General features: G+C 37.5%; 2 protein-coding genes across 2 annotated transcripts in view; both read right to left on the bottom strand.

Annotated features, from left to right (window-relative positions):
* Positions 1 to 25,725, bottom strand: part of TULP4 (TUB like protein 4) — a 205,579-nt gene that overhangs the window by 70,970 nt on the left and 108,884 nt on the right. The window contains exon 3 of the mRNA XM_036766111.1: positions 23,981 to 24,142. Within this exon, the coding sequence (XP_036622006.1) occupies positions 23,981 to 24,142 (162 nt within the window). The remainder of the gene's footprint in view (positions 1 to 23,980; positions 24,143 to 25,725) is intronic.
* On the bottom strand, positions 14,944 to 15,421 carry LOC118856406 (eukaryotic translation initiation factor 1-like). Its single transcript, XM_036766693.1, has one exon. It carries the CDS (start codon positions 15,301 to 15,303, stop codon positions 14,944 to 14,946), a length of 360 nt encoding a protein of 119 aa, XP_036622588.1. The 5' UTR covers positions 15,304 to 15,421.

Raw genomic sequence — 25,725 nt, forward strand, 5'->3', positions numbered from 1 at the left:
TTTTTCCAAGGAGATATTTCACATTGTCTTCCATTTTTTCATTCCTCTGGTTCTGTTTTATAATATCCTGATTTCTCATAAAGTCACTAGCTTCCACTTGCTCCAATCTAATTTTTAAAGTAGTATTTTCTTCAGTGGTCTTTTGGACCTCCTTTTCCATTTGGCTAATTCTGCCTTTCAAGGCATTCTTCTCCTCATTGGCTTTTTGGAGCTCTTTTGCCATTTGAGTTAGTCTGTTTTTTAAGGTGTTGTTTTCTTCAGTGTATTTTTCAGTATTTTTTTGGGTCTCCTTTAGCAAGTCATTGACTTGTTTTTCATGGTTTTCTCGCATCCTTCTCATTTCTCTTCCCAATTTTTCCTCTACTTCTCTAACTTGCTTTTCCAAATCCTTTTTGAGTTCTTCTATGGCCTGGGGCCAGTTCATGTTTTTCTTGGAGGCTTTGGTTGTAGGCTCTATGACTTTGTCATCTTCTTTAGGCTGTATGTTTTGGTCTTCTTTGTCACCAAAGAAAGAATCCAAAGTCTGAGACTGAATCTGGGCACGTTTTCGCTGCCTGGCCATATTCCCAACCAACTAACTTGACCCTTGAGTTTTTCAGTGGGGTATGACTGCTTGTAGATTACAGAGTTCTATGTTCTACGTTTGGGGGGGAGGTGCCAGCTCTGTCAGAGCCGCATTCCTCCTTCCCCAAGGACCCCCAGTCCAGACTGGACTTAGATCTTCAGCAGGCTGTTGCACTCCTGCTCTGATCCGCCACTTAATTCCTCCCACCAGGTGGGCCTGGAGCCGGAAGCAGCAGCAGCCGTAGCTGCCCCACCTCCGCTGCCCCCGGGGCTGGAAGCCGAACCGCGAACTCCTTCCACTCCTGCAGCTTTTCCCACTAACCTTCTCCGCAGTCTTTGGTGTTTGTGGGTCGAGGGGTCTGGTAACTGCTGCAGCTCACATATTCAGGGCGCTAGGGCCCCCTCCGCCCGGCTTCCGGTCTGGATCGTCCACGCCGCTCAGGCTGGGCTCTGCTCCACTCTGTTCCCAGCTCCCAGCTCCCAGCTCTGTGTGGAATAGACCTCGCCCAGAGACCATCCAGGCTGTCCTGGGCTGGAGCCCTGCTTCCCTCTGCTGTTCTGTGGGTTCTGCCGTTCTAGAATTGGTTCAGAGCCATTTTTATAGGTTTTTGGAGGGACTCGGGTACGGAGCTCACTCTAGTCCGTGCTTACCAGCCGCCATCTTGGCTCCGCCCCCCCAGTATCTGGTAATACAAGCTTATTCATATGAACACTGAAAAATTGTTATAGTGGGAAATCTCCATTATAAAAATAGATATTATTGCAAATGCTCAAATGCTTATTCTAGCTACATTAGAATTTAACTAGGAGTGTTGTTGCTAACTTGTGAACAAATTGTAATTTTCTTACTGGCTTTATTGAAATCTTAAAATAAAACACATTGCCAAATTGCTTCTAGGTTATCATTTTGGCAACTGGCACTCACACTTCTCTAAGATTACACCGAAACTCATTCCCTGAATATATGAGTTTTAAAACTATTTTTAAAGAGACTTTTTGATGGGATTTGGAGTAATTTAATTTAAAACCCAGGGATTGGTATCAAGATTAGAATGGTATATTTTGCATTGTAAAGTATAAAGCCACCAACAAACATCTGTGTAAAAAAAAAAACCTATTATACAACTAAATGTCAGAATTTTTCTGAGATATCAAGAAGGGGAATTTCAAAGATCTCACAGTTGATCAAACAATTTGTCAAGGGATATGTTAGATTACAGATCAATTCTTTCTCCTGAATTTCAACTGTGACTCTCCAACTGATTATTAAATATTTCAAATAGAATGAACTATAGGAATCCTTAACTCAATGTATCCAAAATCGAACTCATTATCTTTCCCAATAAATTCAATCCCCTTCCCAAACTTCTCTATAGTTTTTTTTCTTTTTTTGAGGGTACTACTATCCTTACATTCACATAGCTTCACAATCTCAGTGTTATCCCTGACTCTTCAAATTCTCCTTAACTTCAAATATATGATAAGTTGACAAACCATGACATTTCTACCTCCACACTATCTCTTGTATAAATACTCTTTTCTCTCCTTATTTGGCTAACAACCCAGCTAAGCTGGACCCTTATTACTTCTCACCTGGACAACAGCAAAAGAATCCTTCTAAGAAAGTGTCTCTATAACTACTTCAGTAACAAAATTCAATGTTTAACAACTCTGGATGCTTGAAAATTCTTCTTCAAATCTTTCAGTATCCACTGTGAGTTCGTTTCCACTTCTCTCAGTGAAGATCAAGAATAGCTGCTGTTTTGTTTGTTCTTTTCAAAAGCCATATATTTAAACACTGTTTTTATTCTTTCAGATTTTTTTATTTTTAGTTTACAACACTCAGCTCCACAGGTTTTTGAGTTCCAAATTTCTTCACCTCCCCTTCCCTTCCCCCCAAGACAGCATAGAATCGATATACATTCTACATGTACCTTCTCAAACTTATTTACACAACAGTCAAGTTGTGAAGAAGACTTATGACCAATGGAATGAATCATGAAAAAGAAGAAACAAAACCAAAAAAAAGAAGAGAAAAAAGAGAGAGAGAACAAATAGTTTGCCTCAATCTGCAATCAGACTCCATAATTCTTTCTCTGAATGTAGATATCTCTCTCCATCATGAGTCCTTTGGAGCTGTCTTTGAACCTGGTATTGCTGAGAAGAGCCAAGTCTATCAAAGTCAGTCATCACAGAAGCCATATGTCTGTGGTTGTGTACAATGTTCTCCTGGTTCTGCTCCCCTCACTCAGCATCATATTATGTAGGTCTTTCCAGTTAAATACTATTATTAAAAGAGCCTTCTTAGTTATCTCAGTCCAAGCTATCACTCACTGAAAAATTTTAGGGTAGAAAAACCATACACAGGAATTCAAAGATGCATTTAAACATAATTTATAGGAGGAAAAAAACATAAACAGGAAAAAAAAATCCCTCACTATGGGATTAAAAAGCAAGACTGAAATATATCAGGCATTTACTGAATGGGTTTTGGGATGGGGTAGGTGGAATTGATACTTCTTTCATTTTCCTATATGCAAAGAAGGAGTAGTATTTGTTTCACTTCTTAGGAACTTTGCCCTGTGAAATTTATATACTCTACTTAGTGACGTTAATTCAACCCTATTCAACAGACATTTCCCCTGAGTGGAACACTGGAATGGAAGTGAAAAGCCCTGGGCTCTAGTCTTGACCACACCAGTAACATGCTGTGAGACTTGAGACAAATCACTTAATCTTTCTGGGCTTCCATTTGCTCAACTGTAAAGGGAAGAAATTGAACTATATCATCTCCAAAACTCCATCCAGATCTAAAATTTTATTATTCTGAATAATATGAAAATGCCATTATTTCTACCTGCAATATCTCTTCTATAACAGGTCTAGAAATTTTTTTTTAATTTCCCCAGTGATTAGAACTCTTCTAAATGACAAAGAGATATCAAGATGTAGTAGTGACATGAAGGTGACTTTTATCTACTTTGGCAATAACACAAATGGGTAAGATAGTACACATCTCACTTCCTCCTCACCTAAGACATTAAATGCTTAGTACAGGTGCCCTGTCAAAACAGCAGTGTCCAATTCCAGAAAACTGCATGAGAAGCTGTGAAGCTCTGTTTATGTAATTCAGCCATCTGGCTAAATATTAGCATTCAAGCAAAGGCTCTGTGTTAGAAACCTTGCCACAACGCCATCATATTAATCAAGATAAATCTATTTTGGATAACTGAAGGTTAAACGAAATAGCAATGGATTTGGATTCAAAAATAGATTGCCTAGCAATATCTACTTAAACGAAGTAATTAATAGCAAAGCATGTGCTTTAGAAATTATTTCTCATAACTTTCTTTCCTAAAGTTAGTATAATGAAGGGAATATTAATTTTAGGAAAGAGATGATTTAAGATGTTTTTGCATTTAATTTTCCTGAAATAGTCTGCAATCTGTATACTCACAACTTCAGTATGATGATCTATGGATAATCTAGTCGCCATAATGCTTAGAGAAAACTTTACAATTTTAGCAACACCAAAGATGACTTGGGTATTCGATGTTCATTTATGCTTTGTATTCCATGTGTGTGCCTGCTTGTTTGTATACATGTAAATGGAAAAGAGAAACAAAAGAGAAAATTACTGCGAAAAGAAAAAGAAATGCTAATGGTTTATACTTGTGTCAATGAAGTTCTGTTTCCTCCCTTAAGGAATACTATAATCGAAGAAGTAGAATACATATTTTAAAAAAACTCTAAAAAAAACAACTTCAAAATTTGTACAATATTAACTAAGCAGGGTAGAGGGAAATTCTTATCTATCCTGTATCCCTTAATTTTCATTATTAGTTCCAAACTTTCCCTTGACTAATGGAATTTTGCCTAGATAAGTCAGAGGGGACAAGATAGCTATCTAAATAATAGACAGCTGTCAAATATAAGAGGTTCATTAAACTTATTCTTCTTTGTTCCAGAGGAAAGAACTAGAATGAAAGGATGAATTTAAAGGAAATCATGTCAAGTTAAATATTTATTAAGTTTCTACTGTGTACCAGGCACTTTACTATATGCTGAGGATACAGAAAAAGCCTAAAACAGTCTCTCCTCTCAATGAGCTCACAACCTAATGGGAGAGACTGAAAAAACAATACAAACAGGATAAATTGGAGGTAATCTCAGAGGAAAGACTTCTTGCACTGAGTGTGCTGGGAAGGCAACTGAATTGGCTGATTGCAGATAAATGTAAGAAAAAATACTGTAATAATAAGAGTACTTTTAAAAAAGGAATAAGCTCTCTTTTGAGATAATGACTTCCTTATCATTTAAGGGGTGGTTGCACTTGTTGAGAAAGCCACAGAAGGGGAATCATACCTTGGTTAGAAGATTGGACTAGGTAACTAAGGCTTGAAGTTCTTTTCAAATCTAAATTTTTTTTTTCAAAATCAGTTTTTAACTAGACATTTGCATGAATCTTATTCCTTTACATATGAATACAAGCATTGTATAGGGGGTATATTTCCTGTAAAGTGAATTTTAACTGTTTTGGGTCAAGAAGAGTAATAAATATGTGTGAGATCTCATTTCTTTCTTGTATTTACAAAAGAACCCTACCATGTTCTTTCTTGGCTGTTTTGAGTATAATAGCATTTAAAACTTTCAAAAGGAGTTAATATTGGCACATAGATACAAACTATATACTATAGAACTATATACAGAACATGATAACACTATATTTAGAACTATGCATATATAGAGATAACACTATATATAGAACTATATATAGAACATGATAACAAACTATAGAAAACTGTAACAAAATCAACACTACTATTGCCACTGGAAAGAAAGTATAAACTGTCCTATTGTTATAGTCACCATCCCACTCTCTGCCTAGAACTTCCCTTCTCTGGCCATTACTCCCTATCTGTGGCTGTCTTATCCTATCAGAATGTGAATTCCTTGAGGGTATGGACTGTGTAGTTCTTGCATTTATACTCCCAGTTCTTCAAAGTGTTTGACACAAAATAAGCACTTAATAAATGCTTCTTCATCCATTGATTCATCCATAAGATAGCAAAGATAAGATAGAAAATAGCAACTAACTAAGGATCATAAAGCAAGTGCATTAATTAGCAATAATTTCAAAATAACACTTTCAAGATTATACTACATGTTAAGTATGAGGAATAAAAATGAAGCAAAAGAGGTAGATTCTAAATATCTTTCTCTGCATTTCAGGTGAATTTTTCAAAAAGTAAGTTCTGTTTGCTCAAACTGACAGTAGTTCTCTTTAATTAAATAAGAAAAGGAAGCTTTTACAAGCTTAAGTGTAAACAGAGTCGAATGACCTGCCTTGCACTTTATGTTCGAAAATTCAGTTTCACAAATAAAAGATGGGGAGGCCTGAAGAGACAACAAACTGAGATGGCAACCACCCCTCAAAAAAAAGAATACAATTTTCAACTGCATTAAGTGTCCAGATAAAAGTTGGTAGTAGTTTCATACTATTTAGCCTGGACAGAACACACAAGAGGTACTACATTCAGTTATAGTTTACACTGTTATGGAAAGACATGACCGGGGAAAGGGGTCTACAACAGTGACAGGATTTGAGACAATGTCACATGATACTCAGTGAAAAAAAAAAAAGGTAACATTTAACTTTGGAGTGAGTGGAGGACAGAAATGATAGCTGTCATCAAGTATTTGAAGATCTATCTGGCTAAAGAATACTTTTACTGTTTGACCTGAGAAAACTAGGAGCAAGGTAGAAGGTTCACAAGTAGAATTAGGCTTATTATTTTAAAAGTAAACGTGATAACAATTGGAAATAACCAAAAGTGTACAATCAGCTGCCTCAAAGATAACTATTTTCCTCTCAGCAAGTATTCAACAAGCATAGTGTCTACTATGTGCTAGGTATTGAGATGGCATTTTGGAATGTAAAGATAAAAATGAAACAGTCCCTGGCCTCAAGAAGCTGACATTCTATTAAGGGAGACAACATATACACAGATAAGTAAACACAAACTCTTTACGAAGAAAATGTAAAATGACTTTTAGAAAGAAGAGTACTAGCAATGGGGTAGAACAGGTTGGACTTAGCATATGAGGTAGTACTTGAGCTGTGCCCTTAAGGCAATAAGTTCAGTCACTTTGACACAGTAGAGACTGCTTTTAGGCTTTTTTTTGGTATCCCCAGCATTTAGCAAAGTGCCTGGTACATAGTAGAAATGTAATAAATATTTATTTAACTTATTGTAGCCATGGCAACAGCCTATGCAAAGGACCAGTAGAGGGGAATGGGATGTTATGTACAGGCAATGGTAAAAAAGCCAGTTTGGCTGGAATGTAAAGTACATAGAGGAGACTGATATGTAATAAAACTGGAAAGGCAGACTACTGCCAGATTGTGAAGGGCTTTAAATGTCAAACAAATGAGTTTGTATTTTATCTCAGAGACAAGAGACAGCTTTGAGAAAAAAGGAAAGTGGCATGGTTGGAACTGCACTTTAAGAATATCAAACTGGCAGCTGAATGGAAACCAAATAGGAAGCAATTTAAAAGTGTGAAGATGTGATGTGAAGAGGGACTGAATCAGGTTGGTGGCTGCGTAAGTGGAGGAGACAGTACAGAAGGGAGAGACCATGTAGATAAAATCAAGAATGTTTGGCAACTGATTAGATATAAAGGGTAAGGAATAGAGATGCATAAGCCAGAGATGGTATATCTGGGTTACTCAACAGAAGTAGGGAACTTAGTGAGAGAGGCAACTTTAGGAGTGTAGGGAGGGCTATGCAAGAAAAGTGAGTTCTGTTTTGGACATGCGGCCTTTGAGATGCCTACAGGGCATTTAGAAATGTCTAATTTGCAGTTGGTGATATAGGAGTAGATTTCAAGGGGAAAAAATTAGGTCTGTGTATATAGATCTGGCAGTCATTTGCAAAGAGACCAGGATTGAATCACTGAAAACCAATAAGATCACCAAGATGTTAATGTTACTGGTGTGTGACTATAATAAACTTAATATAAATTATAATTATTTCTTATAATGAAAGTCTCCAATAATTTCTTTGATTTCACCTTCATTTGTTGTGAATTACTTTTCATTTTTGATACTCAATCAAATTAGGTAACGGTGTACGTTTTTTGGTTTGTGTTTTTGCTTTTATTTTCCCCAAAAGCCAGCTCCTAGTTTTTATTTATTAATTCAATGGATTTTTTTTACCTCCAAATTTACCAATTTTGTTCATTTTCAGAATATGTATTTTAATATTTAATTGTTTTAAAATTTTTGTTGGTTTTCTAGTTTTTTGTTGCATGCCCAAATTCAGTGATCTATTCTTTTGATTTTTCTTTTGAAGATCAAAATTTTTTTTTGTTTTTTTGTTGGAGCCTAAAAGTCAGTTCAAATCACCAAAAGAACAATATATTATTGAATTTTGCTCTTTAAGCTAACCTGTTACCTTATTCCATATTATGGGCAAGTTCATCCCATTAAATTAAAAGTTATGATTGTTAAATATGTATTTTCCTCCAATCCATTCTCTTATATTTTTCCTCTTTGCTTCTCATGTCCCTTTATTTAATCTTTTCAATCAACAAAAATATGTTTTATCTCTCTTCCATTTCCTTCTCCCACTGAGAAAGAAAAACAAAACCTGTTATAACCATGTACAATCAAGTAAATAAAATTCTCACATTCAATCCCTTCTTTATAAAGAGGGAACCAAAAGAAGTGTGCTCAGCACCAGTGTTCTATGTTTGATACAATGTGCAAAATTATGTTCCTTGATTGTCTTCTCCTCACCCAGGTCCCAATCACAGGGTCTTAGCACTTCTTTCTTTTTCAGCCTCTCTTAATAACCTTCTGTAACAACACTGTTGCTAGCGGCTACTGTGGCTGCCTAAAACCAGTAACAGCAGCACCCAGAAGGGCTGCTAACAAAGGTTCTTTGATCTGCTTTTCTAAGGAAAGCAACTTTAAGGGGCTAACAATCTTGGTTTAATTAAACATACATTTATCATTCACTTAGTTTGGGGGGAAAAGATCAGTCCCCTGAACTGAGCAAATACAAACAAATCAACAGACAGATCTTATCTGATCAAATCATAATAGTTACCAGAGAAGCACCAACATCTGGGTTATCAAAGCTGGGGTGGGCGGCTGTTTCAGTGGCTTGTCCAGAGTCTTGTCACCAACACTCTTTCAAAAGTCAACCTCTAACCTTCCAGTATATATACACTGTGCAGGGCCCTGGGGGCTCAGGGTCTACCATTTAGGATGTAGGAAATCACTAATACCAGGATGTGAGAAAGCTCTTCAATCACTAGTACCACATCATATACATTGTTTCCAAACAATGACTCCTGATTGCCTTAGTGCTGAAAAACACTCCAAAACAAAAAGATCGCACTTTACCTGCCCCATTCAAACAAAGGCAAGAATCATTAAAGGCACTTGGTTGCCTTAGCATCCCAAAAGAGAACGGCAAAAAATCCTGCCCTGATTACCATTACACCTTCCCAACCTAGTTTAGAGTATATTTCATTTATGATTTACATTTCCCTAAATCTACCCTTCCCTCTTATTTTTCTTTCTCCCCTTTCCTTCCTCTTTCCCTACTGGGTGGAATATACTCCAACTCACTGTATTGTGCATTTATCCTACCTTCCTTGGACCAGTTTGGATGAAAGTAAGATTCAAGTGTCACCTATTCACTCCTACTATTTCCTCCTTGTTTCTATAGTATTCTGTGTGAGCACTTTATATATGTGGTAAGAAGTAACACGTCACCTTTTCTTCCCCAATATATCTCTTTTTCTCTCTTTTCCAGTCTTCTTTCTAAGAGCATCAAAGCATAACAAAACTAATACTAGGACTTTTGTGTATTATTTAACTCCTTCTACAACCTCCCTGTGGTACTGGAGATTCTAAGGGTGAATACCAGTCCCTTCCCAATTTGAATGTAAAAACTTGTTTAATTTTTTATCACAAATCTATGCCACACTGGACTTTAAGTATATCTTTGACAAACTCTGATTTTCTAATTCTAGTTTTAATTATAGCCCATAGGTTTTCCTTTTTTTTTTATTCTGTACTTAAGAACAGCCAAAAAAAAGAGAATATTTCCACATGTAAAGTAGAACAGAAAAGGATGACTATACATGAAAATGAAAATCTCTACTATATATAGCTTGCTTTTAAAAAGTATGTAATAAATTCAACACCTTTTCAAAGATATCTTTGATGTTCTGAACTTTCTTTTGTTCTATGCATTTCATTTTAAATACAATTGTCCTCTTTTTTTTTTCATTTTTTTGAGACAGAGGAACACTATCACTAGCCCCCTTGGTTTTCTCCAAGGTTATGTAACATTAATGTGTAATAGACTCAGTCAGAATGGTTGTGCGATTTTTCTCCACCTTCATTAAGCAGTACACAGTAGGCACAAAGGTGACAAATGCTGGAAGTGATCCAAAATTGAGGCATGGCTTGGCATAATTGGCAACATGATGAGGGGGCTAGGGATTCAAGAGAGTACGACAGTCTAGAGTTGAATTGGTTCACCAAAGAGTCAAGAAGGGGAGAAGAGAAGAGTGGCTAGTGCAGGAGAGATGGCCTGGGAAAGAACTAAAGGATCAAGGGACTGGAGGTCACTGTGAGGATGAAGACGAGGGCTACAGAAGGGAAGGCAGAAGGAGAGATGAAAAGCCAATATGGTCAGATAAGAGGATTTTAGAACTGTGGGTGATGGCAAAAATCAAAGATATGATGATCATCTTTACGTATGGCTGAGGCAGAGTCAAGGGTAGCTCATGGGAGGTGAGTAGGTTTAGGGTATTTGTGGGAGAATCAATATGTATATTCAAGTTCCCTAGTAAGAGGACGGGAGCTGGGAAACAGAGAAAAATTGTAAGTCAGATATCAAAATCATTGAGAAAAGGAAAGGGAATGACCTGGAGTTCTGTACACAACTGTTACCAAGATTTTAACTGGGTGGTAGATATGAACAGCTTGAACCTCAAAGAAAGAGAGGTTACTGAGTAATGGAGGAAGGGGGAAAATCCAGAAGTGCAATAGGGAGCAAGGAGTAATCCAACTCCTCTGCCTCGAGCAGTAAGCCAAGGAAAATGAGTGAAGGTGTGGCCAGCACTGGAAAGAGCAGTCAGAGAAGCTGTGTCATCAGAGGGGAGCCAGGTTTTAATAAGAGCTAGTAGGTGGCAGGAGTGGGAGAAGAATAGATTTAAGATGAAAGGAAGTTCATGCCTATGCAATAGGCATTCCAGAAGGCAAACTGGAAGTGCTGGGTGGAATAAGGATGGAACTTTGGGGTGGGAAGAAATCGAGTGATTGGGGGTGTGCAATGGAGTTTGGATGATGATCTACAGGAGTTCAGAGTCACTGGGAGGGGAAGGCTATGACCAGCATGAGAATTTTCATCACTGAGTAGAGAGTACCACTCTTATATCCTCAAATGGGAAGCACCAAAGGAGATGGGAGGCCTGAAATCAGAGAGAGGGTTGCTGTTGTAGATAGGAATTGGTAAAAAGTTTGAATAGCTAGAAGAACAATAACGAGAAAAAGATGTCACACAATTGAAACAATTCTGAACTATTTAAACAAATATCTGACAATGAAAAACAGGAAGTAGACAACAGAAGTGACACTGCCTCCTATTATATTATTTTGATATGTAAGTTTAACTCATATAAATCAACTGTCACAAATACCAAGAGTACAAAAAGCACCTTATTTAGCAAACATTTGACTTAATTGCCAAGTGAAAAAAGAGGACTAGAAAAAGCAACTTGTTTGGAATAGAAACTCATTGGTAAAAATCTTACAAAAGAAGGATGATGGATGAATATGGCTAAGCAGAGAGAAGCAGTGGAAGGTAAAATTTGTATAAAGATGGCCAAGCATGTATTTCAGGCATTTTCTCTCCCAGAATATCCTAAGAAAATTATTGAAGAACCCAAATTTCATATAAGTATCTACTTTTCCTATCATCTACATGACCAGTTACCCTCTACACTGTATTTTAAAGGCCTTCTATCAAAACTTTTCTGCAAAAGATCACTCCTTCCTTTTCATGGTGCATAAGCCATCTGGGAGGAAATCAGTAGCTGGTTCATTGCTAAAATACTTTTGTATTAAGGGAAGTTGTATCTCTCTGCAGTAAAATTAATCTGAGAAGGCTTTAAATATGTGTTTAAGTAATGCTTTGAGAAATGTGATGTACAGTTTCCCAATAGATAAGGGTAATAAAAAATCTTTTATTTAATAAGTAATGGGGGAAAAAGGGCTTCATTTTTGCATAGATCCTACAAAGAATGATAGGCTACAAATGAGATAATCACACAAATTTACTCTTTGTAAACTAAAGGAAAAGTTATTTCCCTGACTAGCAATTCTATTTTGATAATACAGCAAACTCTATAGAAAGAAACGAAAACAAAGAAAAGAAAAGAGCTTCTGGTTGGGAATGCATCATCTTTCTAATTGCAGCTTGTCTCTAACACAGTCACAACTACCCTTCATCCATTATAGTCAATTAATAAACATTTATTAAGCACCTACTATATCCCAGTCAATGTATTAAGTGTCTGGGAATACAAATACAAGTTTAAAAAAAGCCTCAGCCCATTATAGTCCAATATTTACCCATTCTTGTTTGTTGACCAATTGACTGATTTTCTACATCTGTTCAAGCTCCTAAACTTTCCCCCTCTGAGCTGAGAATCTGCTTCTCAAAGCAGTTATAATCTTAACCCCTGCCCAAAATATCCACCAGGATTTTTAAAAAAACTGATATGGGCATAAGATCCAAAAAAGCTTACAGAACAGTGATCTAAACCCTAATGTGCAATCTGACCAGAAAGAAGAGAAAAAACTAGGAATGAAGTCCAGCATGTAGGAAACAGAAGAATGAATTTTGTTTCCACAGGATTAAAAGTACTCCTCCCAGCTTTGAGTGACAGCAGAATGTAAGTCTGGGGTGACTGGTTCTAAATAGAGCTGTGACCCAGTAGAACCAGGCTTCTGATGAGGTAAAAGGTTAGAAGCTTGTAAGCATGCTTAATGAGCTGTCTGAGGTGGGGCATGAAGTGGGCAGTTCAGGAGGTTGCATCTAGACAATGGAGAGCAAGGGGGGAAAGGGGAGCATTCAAAAGGTACCCATTCACTAGGAATGTAGACTAACTGGGTAAAATAAAATATTGTTCTTTCTAGACTAAGCATGTTTCTCACAATATGGGTGCTTGTCCAGAATCTAGCATCAGAAAAGGGGAACCACCACGGAGAACAGGAGGCACCCTTTGGTTTCCAACGGCGGAATATCTGCAAGGGGGAGTTTCCCCTCTTCAGACTGCTAAGTTCCCGGGACTATTTTTGGAATCGCTGTGAACCTAGGAACATGGGTCAAATAATTAGAGACATATATCCACAGCAACCACGAGACCATATGCATAGGTAAAAGTGAGAAAACTGACTAAGTATCACTTTGATGGTTGGGGCATCCTACAGGTCTGAGAGGGATTCTGGTAAAAGTGAGCAAACTGAAGGAGGATGGCTTATCAGGGCCTGTTTCATAAAAAGTGAACAGAAGGGAAAAGGCACAGTGAAACTGTAAGATTAAAAAGGTCTCAGTCCAGGAAGGTAGGATGGGAACAAGGAGAGAAAGGGACCCCTCCAAAAACAGTACCTTAGTGGAGGGTGTGGAAATATCTCAGCATGTCCATGGTGCTGGGGGAGGCAGACATCTCGGGAAGGATATCCTTCTGAAATTGGCTAGAAATCAGTCACAGTAAATTAGAACTCTTGAGTTTTTGACCAGTCTGAATTAGAGTTCTAAATTGGTTTCTAAATTGATGTGCACCCTGTAATGTCTTGTCTGTGTATCTGTGAAATGTTTCATGTTTTGTGGTGAGAGAATTTTTTTAAAAAGCATCTAGAAAAACCTTAAAGGAATTTTTTTTTTTAAAGCTCAGAGACTCTCCAGAGGCCAGAAGGTGGAGCTAGCAGCTTATAGAACCCAGACAGCCCAGATGAAACAAGGGCTGGGAGGAAGAGAAAAGCTGAGGGTTTGAATCCAGGTGTAATCACCTCACAAAGTTAAAGTTTGTATTTTAAGTTTGAATCAATGTATCTGATATCAGGCAACATGTTTAAAATTGCAAAACAAGGGGGAGAAATGCAGTTCTCTTGGTGTATAAATTGTTAGGCATTTAACTCTAGTTTTTAAGGTACAAAAAAGCTAGATAAAATTGGTGAGTATAAATTTTTTTTTTTGAAATGTAAAGGAGGGCGGAAGTGGTCTGAGTGAAGATTAGGAAAGAGAACGAAAACATGTGGAAGGTAGAATAGAAAAAGGAATGATTTAGATGGGGGTGGGACAGCAGTAAATCCATGTGCCCTCAGGCCCATGCACTCTTAGCCACTCCCTCCCCATCCTAAATCAGAAGATTTGGCTATGCTGAAAGAGTACAAGGAAATTTTGTTGTTGTTTTAAGTATCAGGTGCTGAAAATGAAAATTTGTGGCCTGATTTGTTAACTAACAGACAAAGTTATGGAAAGTTAGAAGGAATTATGTCTATCTGCCTTTCAGAATGGATCTATGGGAGGGTTTTATTGAATTCAGTTTTGGTATTGACTGTGGTAAAGAAATCAGCTCAATTAATCATTAAGGTTTCTTCTTGGAAGGGAAGCCAGCCACACCTTGTCAAATTCCTTAGGACTTTTGTATGGACTAAACCCTTTAGCTAATCTGACTCAAATTTTTTTGTAAAACCTCAGAAGAATAGCTTAAGGTGGTTTTTTTATCTGGGGAGACAGAACTGGGGAGGGGTTGTTCAGAGCTGGGAATATACAGCCCCCATTTCTTTTTGGGGGAATGTATGAATTTGTGGATGGTGTTTCCTTTTGAAGGGCCAGGAGTATTGGACTTTGAGAAGGAAGATATAACGATGTATATATATGTAATTGAAGTGTTTGCATACTTATTTGGCATTGTGATTATAAAGTGCTTAATACAAGGACTGGTATATGAAGACACAAGATTATTATTGTCTCTCTAATTTAAGGTAATTATTCAATGCCTGATAACTTTGAAGTGGTTTTTAAATACCAAAAGTAATAAGATTAATAATTTCTATGCAATTGATATCATCCGAAATTTATTGTTTGTGTTATTACTGTATTTCTTTTTTTTTTATTTTTTTTTATGGCTCTTTTCAGTTTATTACATGAATGAGTTACACTAGTCCAAGTTAAACAGCGGACCCCAAATGGTTACATTATACAAGCTGTGAGGTTTTTAAACTTGTGACAAGGGACAGAAGGGAATTTTTCTACTCATTGCAAGGAAATCCTCACTTAAGCTTCAGTGAGCCACAAACACTAAAAACCCATGAACCTTCAGCTGGTCGTCCTTAGCCAGTCCAATCTCCACGAGAAACTGGCATATGTTCTTGCGCTGGTCACCCTGTAACTGAATTACTTCTCCATATTCTGGACGCTCAATTACAGTACCATTGCAGGCAAATTTCTTCTTAAATGCCTTCACTAGTTTCTTTTTATCGTAATCATCAGCGATCCCCTGGACAGTAATGAGGGTCTTCCTGCCGTTTCTCTGTTGAATTCTTATATGGATATAATCCTCAGTCCCAGCAGGAAGCGGGTCATCACCCTTACTTGCATCAGCAAAGGGGTCGAAAGAGTGGAGGTTCTGGATAGCGGACATACGATACGATTCCTTTTCCTCGGTGGAAACGGCCTGCGGAAGGCGGTGGCGGGAGAAGGCGGGCGGGGGGGACGGAGCGTCGGGAAGCGAGGGGGCTCGAGGGGGAGGCTGCTGAGTCCTCGGCAGCGGCTCAGCGACTGGGGCCTATTACTGTATTTCTAAATTGTATTTCTAAAGTTATCTTACATTGTAAAATGAAAGACCACTGTGAGGTAGAAATGGTGTCAGAGCAATTTTAATCTGCAATTTGTTGCATGGGAATGGGGTTCTTTAAAAGAATGTGATAAAAATTTGATAATTTGAAACTGTTATATTTGGTTATAAACAAGTAGTGATGGTACTACTGATGTTGCTATTGTTGTACCAGAAGCGAGCGAGACACACCACAGAGTAGAAGTTTTAAGTGGAGAATTTATTAGCCGGCGGGCATCGGGGTACGGCACCACAAATCAATGGCAAATGTGTTGGGGTGATGGCTTGGCTTATATAGGATATGGGGGTACAGAGTTGGGGGGGGAAGAGGAACAAAGGTCCTGGCTGATCAAAAGATTCAGTCAGGTTATCCTACTAGTGGGATAATCTCATTTACATTCCTTGATGGAGTCACGGAGTCCCAGGGATATCTCCCAGGAAGGGTCGGTCAAGTTATCTCTCAGTGGGATGGTCCTATCTATTGAGATTCCTTGGTGGAGTCATGGAGTCCCAGAGGGTTTGCTAAATGCCAAAGATATCTGAGTTCATTCTTTCTGGGGGTCTTGTCAGTAGCTAGGGGTTACTCAGGGGTTCCTAATTTTCCTTGTATTACACTATGATGGCAGATTTTCCATTTGAAATCTTGGCTATTATGAAAATGTATACAGTGGTTTAGGGTGATAGTTTCTACCTGTAGGTGATGAGATGAATGATTCTCTATGCAAGGTGATTTAGAAATGGATTCATCTGAATTGATAATGTGTTATTTCAAGTTTTAAATACATAATTAGTTTAGGGCATTGTTATATTTCTATTAGGGTCTAAATGTTGTTAGAATTATATTGTCAGAGAAAAATGATAAATGGGTTAAGAAGCTGTTAAGTTTTTGACCACGTACTGTAATTTAAGAAATCATAAACTTCCAAATTTTGTCTTTATTTAAAAGGAAGTTTCAGTTAAAATTGTTTTGCTATAAATCAAGCATTTATAAAAGTATGTTTGTGAAAGGAACTTGGCAATTATGCAAGGAAAAGACCTTGTTTAAGATCTTCTCTTGTAATCTTTGTCAATTAGGCTCAAAAGGGTTTTGTGCCCAGAGAATTTAGGAATTTTGTGGTATTTAGGAATTAATAATATCAGGATAAATTGTAAACATTTTTTAAAAAAGGGAAATATTTTCATCAAGAAATGTTTTGTAAAATCTTTTGTGTAATTTTTAGAAGGCCTACTAAATTTCTATTTATAAGCTCATTTGTTGTAGTTCAAACCTACTGTGAATTTTCTGAGTTTCTGGGAGAGACCTTGATATTTAGGGAATTATGCTCATATAAAGGCTTACATAGAGGCCATATAGAGGATTAAAGATGGATGACAAAATGGGGAGACCAGGAGTTTTATGGTCCAGGATAAAGGGGAGGTTCTATGGCATTTCAAAATAAGGGGAAGAGACTTTGGCATGCCTTCAGGTTAGAGACTGGAAGTTTTGAGATTGAGAAAGGAGTTTTAAAAGGGCATCCTTACAGTTGCCTCGTTCCCCCCCCCCCTCCCCTCCCTGCCCCCTTAGTCTAGATAAGAAGAGAGAGCTTTACCTTTCCCCATCCGGCAAAAGGGAAGGAGAAGGAAGGGGCAACAGCTACAGAGATGGCCTCTGTAACAGCTAGAACCCTATCATACCCAGGATGGCCTACTAGCAGGTTCTTTGATCTGCTTTTAAAGGAAAGCAACTGTAAAGGGGTCAACAATCTTCTTTAATTACATTCACTATTTCAGGGGAAAAGTCAGCCCCCTTGATGTTAGAGAAAATACAGTAGAGAAATTAAAAAGACCAAAAGACAGGGCTCTTAAGTGCCTTAGCCAAAGCAATATTGCTATACACTTTACATACACCACTGGATAGAGAGAGCCTTTACATCTGAGCAGTCTGGGGATCTGAACCTATGGCTACTCAGAGTTTTGACCAGGAAATTAAAAGATTCTTCTCATAAGCGAGCCCCCAAAGCAAAATACCAACTCAAGAGTATACATACACTTCTCGGAGCCAGAAGGCATCACAACCCTTGTGACTCAGTGCCTAATTAACTTAGTACCAAAAGATTGCCTTCCTACAAACAAGCCTCCCCTCCCCCACCATGGGTTCTGTGACTCAGGATGTATCACAGCTGTGAGCTGGGCAAGTGCTCGAAGCAGGTCACAGAGGCCTATTAATGGATGGGGAAGATCTTCCTATCCCGTTAACATTACAGCGTCTGGGGCTGGAAAGCCTGGAAGCATCACCCAAGCGGCAGGAGGTTAGAAGCTGCATGCTTCAGACTTGGGTAAACTTGTTTTGTTAAAGTTGTAGTCTCTATGTAAAGTGTATCCAACAAAAATTGAAGTCAAGTGATCAAACTGGTAAACTTTTGTAAATGGAATTCCTAGACAAGGAACTCAGTTAGCTGAGAATTTGCAAATGATCTCTAGTGACTGGCTTTTAGGACAAATTTAAAATTTAAGATGCGAGTCCTGATAAAATTCTGATTAATGAAACTTGCCATCTGATGTAAAAGAACCTACCATCTGTAGGAGATGCCATTAGCTACTCAGAGAGAACAGGTGGAGTTTTGTATCTGGGAAAAAGCTGAAAGAACAATCCTAGCCTTGGCCTGGGATGGGATCCTCCTGAATAAGTTTCCCCATTGTGTCAAAAGGAATGTTTCCCACCTTACTATTCCTGAGTCTGGCTATAAAGTGAATGTGATACTGCATGTGGAAGGCTATGATGCTTTGTCTAATCAGGTCCCTGCCTTTCCTTTTTATACCAGATCTTTGTAATCAAAGCAAGTAGTTAGTGAAAAATGTGAGCATAATGCAAGTATGTGAAATCTTGCTGTTTTCAATCTGCATTGGTAGTCATAGTCATGTGAAAGAATAAAATCCCTGGAATAGAACATTCTTTCTGAGTGTTATGGGAATAATTAGATAAAGGGAAAAGAAATAAAGATACAACACAATGTTGAATCATTATCCCATAGACTAAGGCTGGGATACATTTAAGTTGTGGGACCCAAAGACCTAGAAGGTTTTATGGAAATGGGAAATTTGATTTTATGTTATTATTTAATCAGGAACTAGAACAAGTGTTGAAATGTATGTAAGCTACTTAAGGCTCACTTTAAAGATGCTCCTTAACCAATGTGCATGTCTGAAACTGATTACTGGAACTTGCTATTCAAGATTTTATAGGACTGTTAACTGTTATTCTGAGTTAGACACCAGGTATAATTATCAAGAAATGCTGTTGAGTCACTGATCCATGATGCCAGCAACCTTGTGAGGTGCACCTATGAGCTGCAGAGGGTGATCTCATGGGAAGGTTGGGAGAACAACTATTCCCCATGAGCTGAGGTAGGATTCTCCTAACTCAATTTTCCCATTATGACACCTGGCAGACTTTAAGCCTGGTTCAATGCAGTTGGCAGTTTACACAACTTCTGCCCGGAATTGACATGAAGTTAGGGAAATGTTGTTCCCTTGCTTTAGTTATATCTCTACTTTTATGGCAAATTTCTATAATCAAACATTTTGTAAGCATAATATCAAAGCTATTAAATAACATATTTGATACTAGAACATCTGAGGTTACTATACTAGTATATATATTCCTGTATAAGTGAGGGTCCTTTAATTCCTCGTAATGGTATGGAGACAATTAGGTCAAGGGCTTGTGAAATCAGGATATTATTCTGTTACTTAGTTAATATCATATTTGTTAGAATTAGTTAATGTTAAAAGAAGAATGGTTTGTGGTCTATCTTGTAATTGCTTTAAAAGAAGCATAGTATGACCAGAAGTTGGAATTATTTTTATGACTTGATATGTACTGTGTTAAAGCTGAATACTCAATGTATTTATGTATGTATTGGAGTCTGTTATTAATTCCTTAGGGGAATCTCATCCTCCTAATGGGGAATGAATAATGGACAATTGGCCAAGGTTCCAATTTTGATTCTATAAGAACAGAGACATACGGGTTGATCAGTTTTGTAGGAGAATGGACATAAGGAAGTGCATTTCTACAAGAAGATGACAAGATGATGCCGTGATGCTGTGCTGGATCAGAAAACTTCATCTTTACCAGACAGCTGTACGAGACAAGACTTCTGAATCTTAAAGGGAATAACTGATTTTTCATTATTGTTTTCCTTTGGGTCTCTGTATCTGACTGTCCCCTTTTTGATTTGTCAATGCATGGATCAACCTCTCCCCCTTCCTTCTTAAAGGGGAGATGGATAAGGGGAAGAATTCATACGAGAAAGAGAGAAAGGAAGTATTAAAGATGTGGAAACAAAATCTGAATAAAAGAAGAGAGAGGGAATTGTAGGAAACAAAAGAATGGATTTTGTTTCCACAGGATTAAAAGTACTGCTCCCAGCTTTGAATGATAGCAGAATGTAAGTCAGTGGTGACTGGTTCTAAATAGAGCTGTGACCCAGCAGAACCAGGCTTCTGATCAGGTAAAAGGTTAGAAGCTTGTAAGCATGCTTAACAAGCTGTTTGAGGTAGGGCATGAAGTGGGCAGTTCAGGAGGTTGCATCTAGCAAATTGGGAACAGTATAAAACAGTATAAAAAGCGTTGCATTTGTCTGAGCAAGTGTACTCTCCATTCATGAAGTTCCCATTCACTAGGAATGTAGAATAATTGGGTAAAATAAAACGAGAACTTTCCTGGTGTCACCATGAGTATTGTTCTTTCTAGACTGAGCATGTTTCTCACAAGCATAAGTTTAAGATTTACAGCAAAACAAGGAACAACATGGGTTACAAAATAGAAAATGTCATTTAAAAAGAGTATTTGCTTTTAATAAGTGTTCCAGCTTTGTTTTATTTTTGACACTTGAAATCTCTTTGCTTCACTTCCCATTATAACTACTTTTAGCCTTTATTTCTCTAAGTGTCTGCTTCCTTATCTATAAATGAAGGAATTGGAGTAGATGACCACTGAGTCCCTTATAGCTCTAAATCTGTAGTCCTATGATCCTAAGCAAGCCTGGTAAGAGACTCGACTATGAAAACTCATCCCAAGTCATTTTAGGATGAAAATGAAAGGAGGAAAACAAAATAAGAATGAAAAAGGTCTGCAAAGATTATTATAATCATTGTTGCGCAAACTGTCTTAGAGTCCAGACTAGCTATTGCCATTGAATAAGCCAGCACAAGACAGACACAGTTAAAAGCACAGTTTATTCATTCAAGAACGCAAGAGACCCCATTAATACTAGATAGGCAGGTCAGTCAATCTGGCAGGTGACATTTTTATATTCTCCCTCCCAACCTACTTGAGTGGGAAAAAGAAGTGCTCCAAGTAGCAGTTTGCTCAGAAAAAAGAGGATGTTTAAATTGTTACAAAGGAAATAATGTATTCTTTTTAGTATAGTCATTTATACCTGAACAAAGCACACTGAATAGAGAATAGGGACTGAAGTCATGAAGAAGTGAGTTGAAATCTGGCCTCAGACACTTACTAGCTGTGTGACCCTGGGCAAGTTACTTAACTCTGCTTGCCTCCATTTCCTCATCTGTAAAATGAGCAGAAGAAAATGGCAAACCACTCCAGTATCTTTGCCAAGAAAACCCAGTATCTTCTTTATCAGTCAGTCAAGACAGTGGATAAGCATTTGTTAAGGGCCTACTGATCAGAAAAAAGAGAACTTTCTTGAATGATAAGTCCTCCAAGTTTTCTTTTGTAAAGTGATAAGATATAGAGATTCCTTTACACATACGGTTTGTTGATAACAACAACAAAAATAAAACATTCGAATCATTAAAAGAAAATAATGCTGCAAATGTTCTCTTCAAATAAGGTATCTCCTGTCCATACATTAAATCTTTCAAGATTTCTTGAAAGATAACAGAAAATATATCATGGTTAATGACTCCCTTTAATCATAAACATCAGATAAAGCTTATAGTATGAAGACGTATGGTCAACAAAAATATTCATCATTTTAATGGGGAAAACTTAGCCTGGAGTCCAAGTTGGAGACAGAGTCCATCTAAATGATAAGGTCCTCCAGGTGCTCTACTTTGTTGCACTTAGCTTGGGTGCACTGCAAGGCCTCATTAACCACTCAAAAAAGTTTAGCCTAATTAACCACATAAGACAAAGTGATAAAGAATGTCTATTGCTCAAATTGTAGTAACATTAATTGGTATGGATAACCTATAGAACTTGTACATGGCTATGTATATCAGCTTCAGACAAAGCAGATGAACAACAAATGGGGCCCAGAATTGAAAACCAAGAGGAAAGCAGCTATAACACATTCAAGAAATAGCCAAGTCCCTTAATGACTTTATGTTTTCCCCAGAAACAAAAGCCCATCATTTTAATACCAATAGTTACAAGTATTCCTCTATGACTAGAAGGTATTTTTAAAAGTGTTTAAGTAACTGAAAATAAATATATAGAAGACAATGGAAGGGGTGCATGGTGGGTGTATACAGGCTGCATGCAACATATAACCAATGAGGAAAGTCAAAGAGCAGGGGTGGAAAAAATAAAAGGAAAGGAAAAAAAAGCTGATTAGGGAAATGTCTGCTAAAAAAGATAGGCCAAGGGAGAGGACAGACAAGAAAGACAGTCTAAAGGCTCCTTCTGATGCCATGAGAAAGAAGGCAGGCAAAGGATACACAGGGAAGAGGCACCCAGGGTTAGATTGGTTCTCTGTAATTAAATTATTAACCACAGACATCAACCAGAGTCACACATGATGCACAGCAGCAGATGAGATGAGATCTGCATCACTGTGGGGAACAACCTACACAGATCCAATTGAGCACTGAGTAATGTATCTGACTATAAAGATTTGGTTTGTTGTAGGAAAATGAAAGTCTGCCTGTTCTATTCTCATTTTTAAAAAATCAAACATCAGATATCCTCAATATGTTGTTTGCCTAAAAATTTAATAAAGACTAGAAAGCAGGTATGAATTGGTAATTATTAACGTCCCCTCAATCACCTTTTTGTGTAATTAATACTCATTTTTTCTAGTCACTTAACATCTTCCCATTTCTGATAAACTAATCTCTTTTAGTATAGATTTATTTTGTTTACTCAGCTCTGTCCAGCTAATATTCATGACTTTATTTTTTTAAGCATCATTTCCAATTCTATCTATAGAACTCACTAGGTATAGAAGTATTTCATTTCCAAATGTGGTAACGCTCTTCTGCCATCTATGCCAAAAACAGATAACTAAAGAAATTCTAGCACATCTATTCTATTTTTCAGCTACTTCTTGTCCTCCCAATTTAATCTATAAATACTTTTGAAAATATTCAAATTGTACATTCCTACATGGAAAGATGATGTGTGTAATGCATGAGATCTTTCTCAGTATTAGGGTAGTTGAAGGCAATATACATATATATAGACAGAGGGCACAGGGTGAGTTGAATATGAAGGGATGATATCTAAAAAAATAAAATCAAATTAAGGGATGAGAGAGGAATATATTGAGAGAGGGAGAAAGGGAGGGATAGAATGGGGCAAATTATCGCACATAAAAGTGGCAAGAAAAAGCAGTTCTGTTGGATGGGAAGAAGGGGCAGGTGAGAGGGAATGAGTGAAGCTTGCTCTCATCGGATTTGACCTGAGGAGGGAATAACATACACACTCAATTGGGTACCTTACCCCACATGAAAGTATGGGGAAGGGGATAAAAAAGGAGGGATGATAGAAGGGAGGGCAGATAGGGGGAAGAAGTAATCAAAAAAATACACTTTTGAAAAGGGACAGGGTCAAGGGAGAAAAATGAATAAAGGGAGACAGAATAGGATGGAGGGAAATACAGTTAGTCTTTCACAACATGAGTATTGTGGAAGTGTTTTACATAATGATACATGTGTGGCCTATGTTGAATTGCTTGCCTTCTTAGGGAGAGTGAGTGGGGAGGGAAGAGGGGAGAGAATTTGGAACTCAAAGTTTTAAAAGCAGATGCTCAAAAAAAAAAGTTGGTTTTGCATGCAACTGGGAAATAAGATATACAGGCAAGAAAGTAAGGGGGAAGGGGATGGTGAGGGGAGTGGGGTAACAGAAGGGAGGGCTGACTGGTGAATGGGGCAGCCAGAATATATGCCATCTTGGAGTGGGGGGGGGAGGGTAGAAATGGGGAGAAAATTTGTAACTCAAAATCTTGTGGAAATTCATGCTGAAAACTAAAAAATTTAAATAATAAAATATGGAATTCAGAAAATATTCAAACTGGACTGCTAGAGAATGAATTGATCAATATTATCCAATAAATCATGAAGTAATCTTCAAATCCAGGGCAGTTACATTAGCCTTTTGTTCACTTTTTGTAAAATTACTTGGACTTTTGGTTATGAAATTTTTCTCTTTATTGTTGATTCCACTAAACTTGGCAAACAAGCTTTTATATTTCATAAATGATCTTTTATATACATTTAAAATTTTATACACATACATTTTTAAAGAAAATTTTACCTGTTGGTCATCTGGAGTCCAAATGCCACATGTGATCTGACTTTCCAAATTAATCTCTGATGACCAATGTCTTTGTCCACTGACAGAACCAACCAACACAAATCCATCTCGATATGATATAAGAGCTTGAGTTCCATCATGACTCCATGTGAAATCACTGACCTTAAGACACACATTTTTAAAAAGAGGTTACAAAATCTGTATATCAATTAGAAATACTTCTATAAAAATTTAAAAATGCCTAAAACAACAATTCTGGTGAAAAGCTATGAAACTAGTAACAGGGATGCTCAATTAATGCTTGTTGAAGAGTTACTAAAAGGTCAGTACAATAGGTTTTCTTTAATGATTCTTCAGTCTCGCTCACAGTCCCATAGTAAAAGATCAAAGGTATTTAAACATTTTCAAGACCTGGCCCCTTCAAAAAACTGGAGTTTTTTGAATCTTAACACATTCCATAAGATACGTAACCACAAAAGAACGTGGGGTGGAGGGTGTAGGTAACATTAAGAGGGGGAAATGTTCGAAATGGAACATGTACAGCTGCTAGTGCAGACACCCAGATGAGTCATAATCATCCAAAAAAATCTACACCTGGCACAAAAGAGATGTTCAGAACTTGCACAAACAGTGGAAGTTATGGAGGAAGGAATGTCTTTGGGTGAAATGAGTAAAGTGTATTGTTTCCTTGTGTCACAGATAAGTCCTGCAGTTAGCTACTGTAGAGAGGATGGGATTTCAGCCCATTTCCCCAACATTTAGATGATCTTGTATCCTTTGGGGATATACCAAAACCTGCTGGGGCTGTGGAGTATGCTTTGTAGATCACTGCTTTAGAAGTTAAGAGAAAAAGTAGCTTAAAGAACTAATTAAAGTATAATGATATAGTAAAGGACATTGCTCACTTAAACCTTTCAATATAAGATATTGCATACAATATAAGACACTGGATAGTCTTGCTAATGCTACAGAATGGAAACTACCCCACAGGCTTGTATGTGCTTTAGCACATGTTAGATGAGTACTAGTAATGGCAGTCATATTAAAGGAAGATATGTAATGGTAAATAAGAAGAATCTCCAAAGTAGTATCACTCAGTGTCCTTATGGATTATCTTCTATATAGGTGGAGAGAAGTACACTCAGTTTTGCTATAAAGCTTGTTTTGAAATTGCAAATTTGTTCCAAAATGACTAATATATTAGGGAATGATTTCAGGATAATGTGAATTTTGTGTTTGCTTATGTTCACAATAAACTCACAAGCTGCAACTCTTTCCACATCTACTTCCACAAATAAACCATGTCTTTTTCAAGGCAAAGTGCCATATTTACTGTATATCTTTTGGTGCAATGGGAGCTATGGGCTTAGGGGGACTGGTTTACTGACCCCCTGCCCATGATGTAACAGTGTTTCCAGCTTTCCTATATGTTTAACTCTCAAATGGAAGATGAAATTGGCTGGGATACAGAGATCAAAGATGATGTAACAAACATGGAGAAGTCATCCATATTTATGTTGACAAAAATTCAGCTCAGGGCAACATGTAATTGCCTGGAAGATGGTTTGCTGGTAAAAATGATTGCAGCTGTATATGTACTTCTTTGACTTAGCACAACCTCTTCCCTGATTCCATGACAGCCGCACAACTACTGGTTCCCATTCAATGATGATATACATAACTTTCCCCCACAATGGCATGCTCCCTTGACCCTTCAAATTGAAGCACAATGAGACCAGTCCACA

This window comes from Trichosurus vulpecula, chromosome 7, assembly GCF_011100635.1.
Source record: "Trichosurus vulpecula isolate mTriVul1 chromosome 7, mTriVul1.pri, whole genome shotgun sequence".
NCBI lineage: Eukaryota > Metazoa > Chordata > Mammalia > Diprotodontia > Phalangeridae > Trichosurus > Trichosurus vulpecula.

Bases quoted from the DNA above. Each gene is read 5' to 3' on its own strand.
- LOC118856406 (XM_036766693.1), bottom strand. From the start codon at position 15,303: ATGTCCGCTATCCAGAACCTCCACTCTTTCGACCCCTTTGCTGATGCA.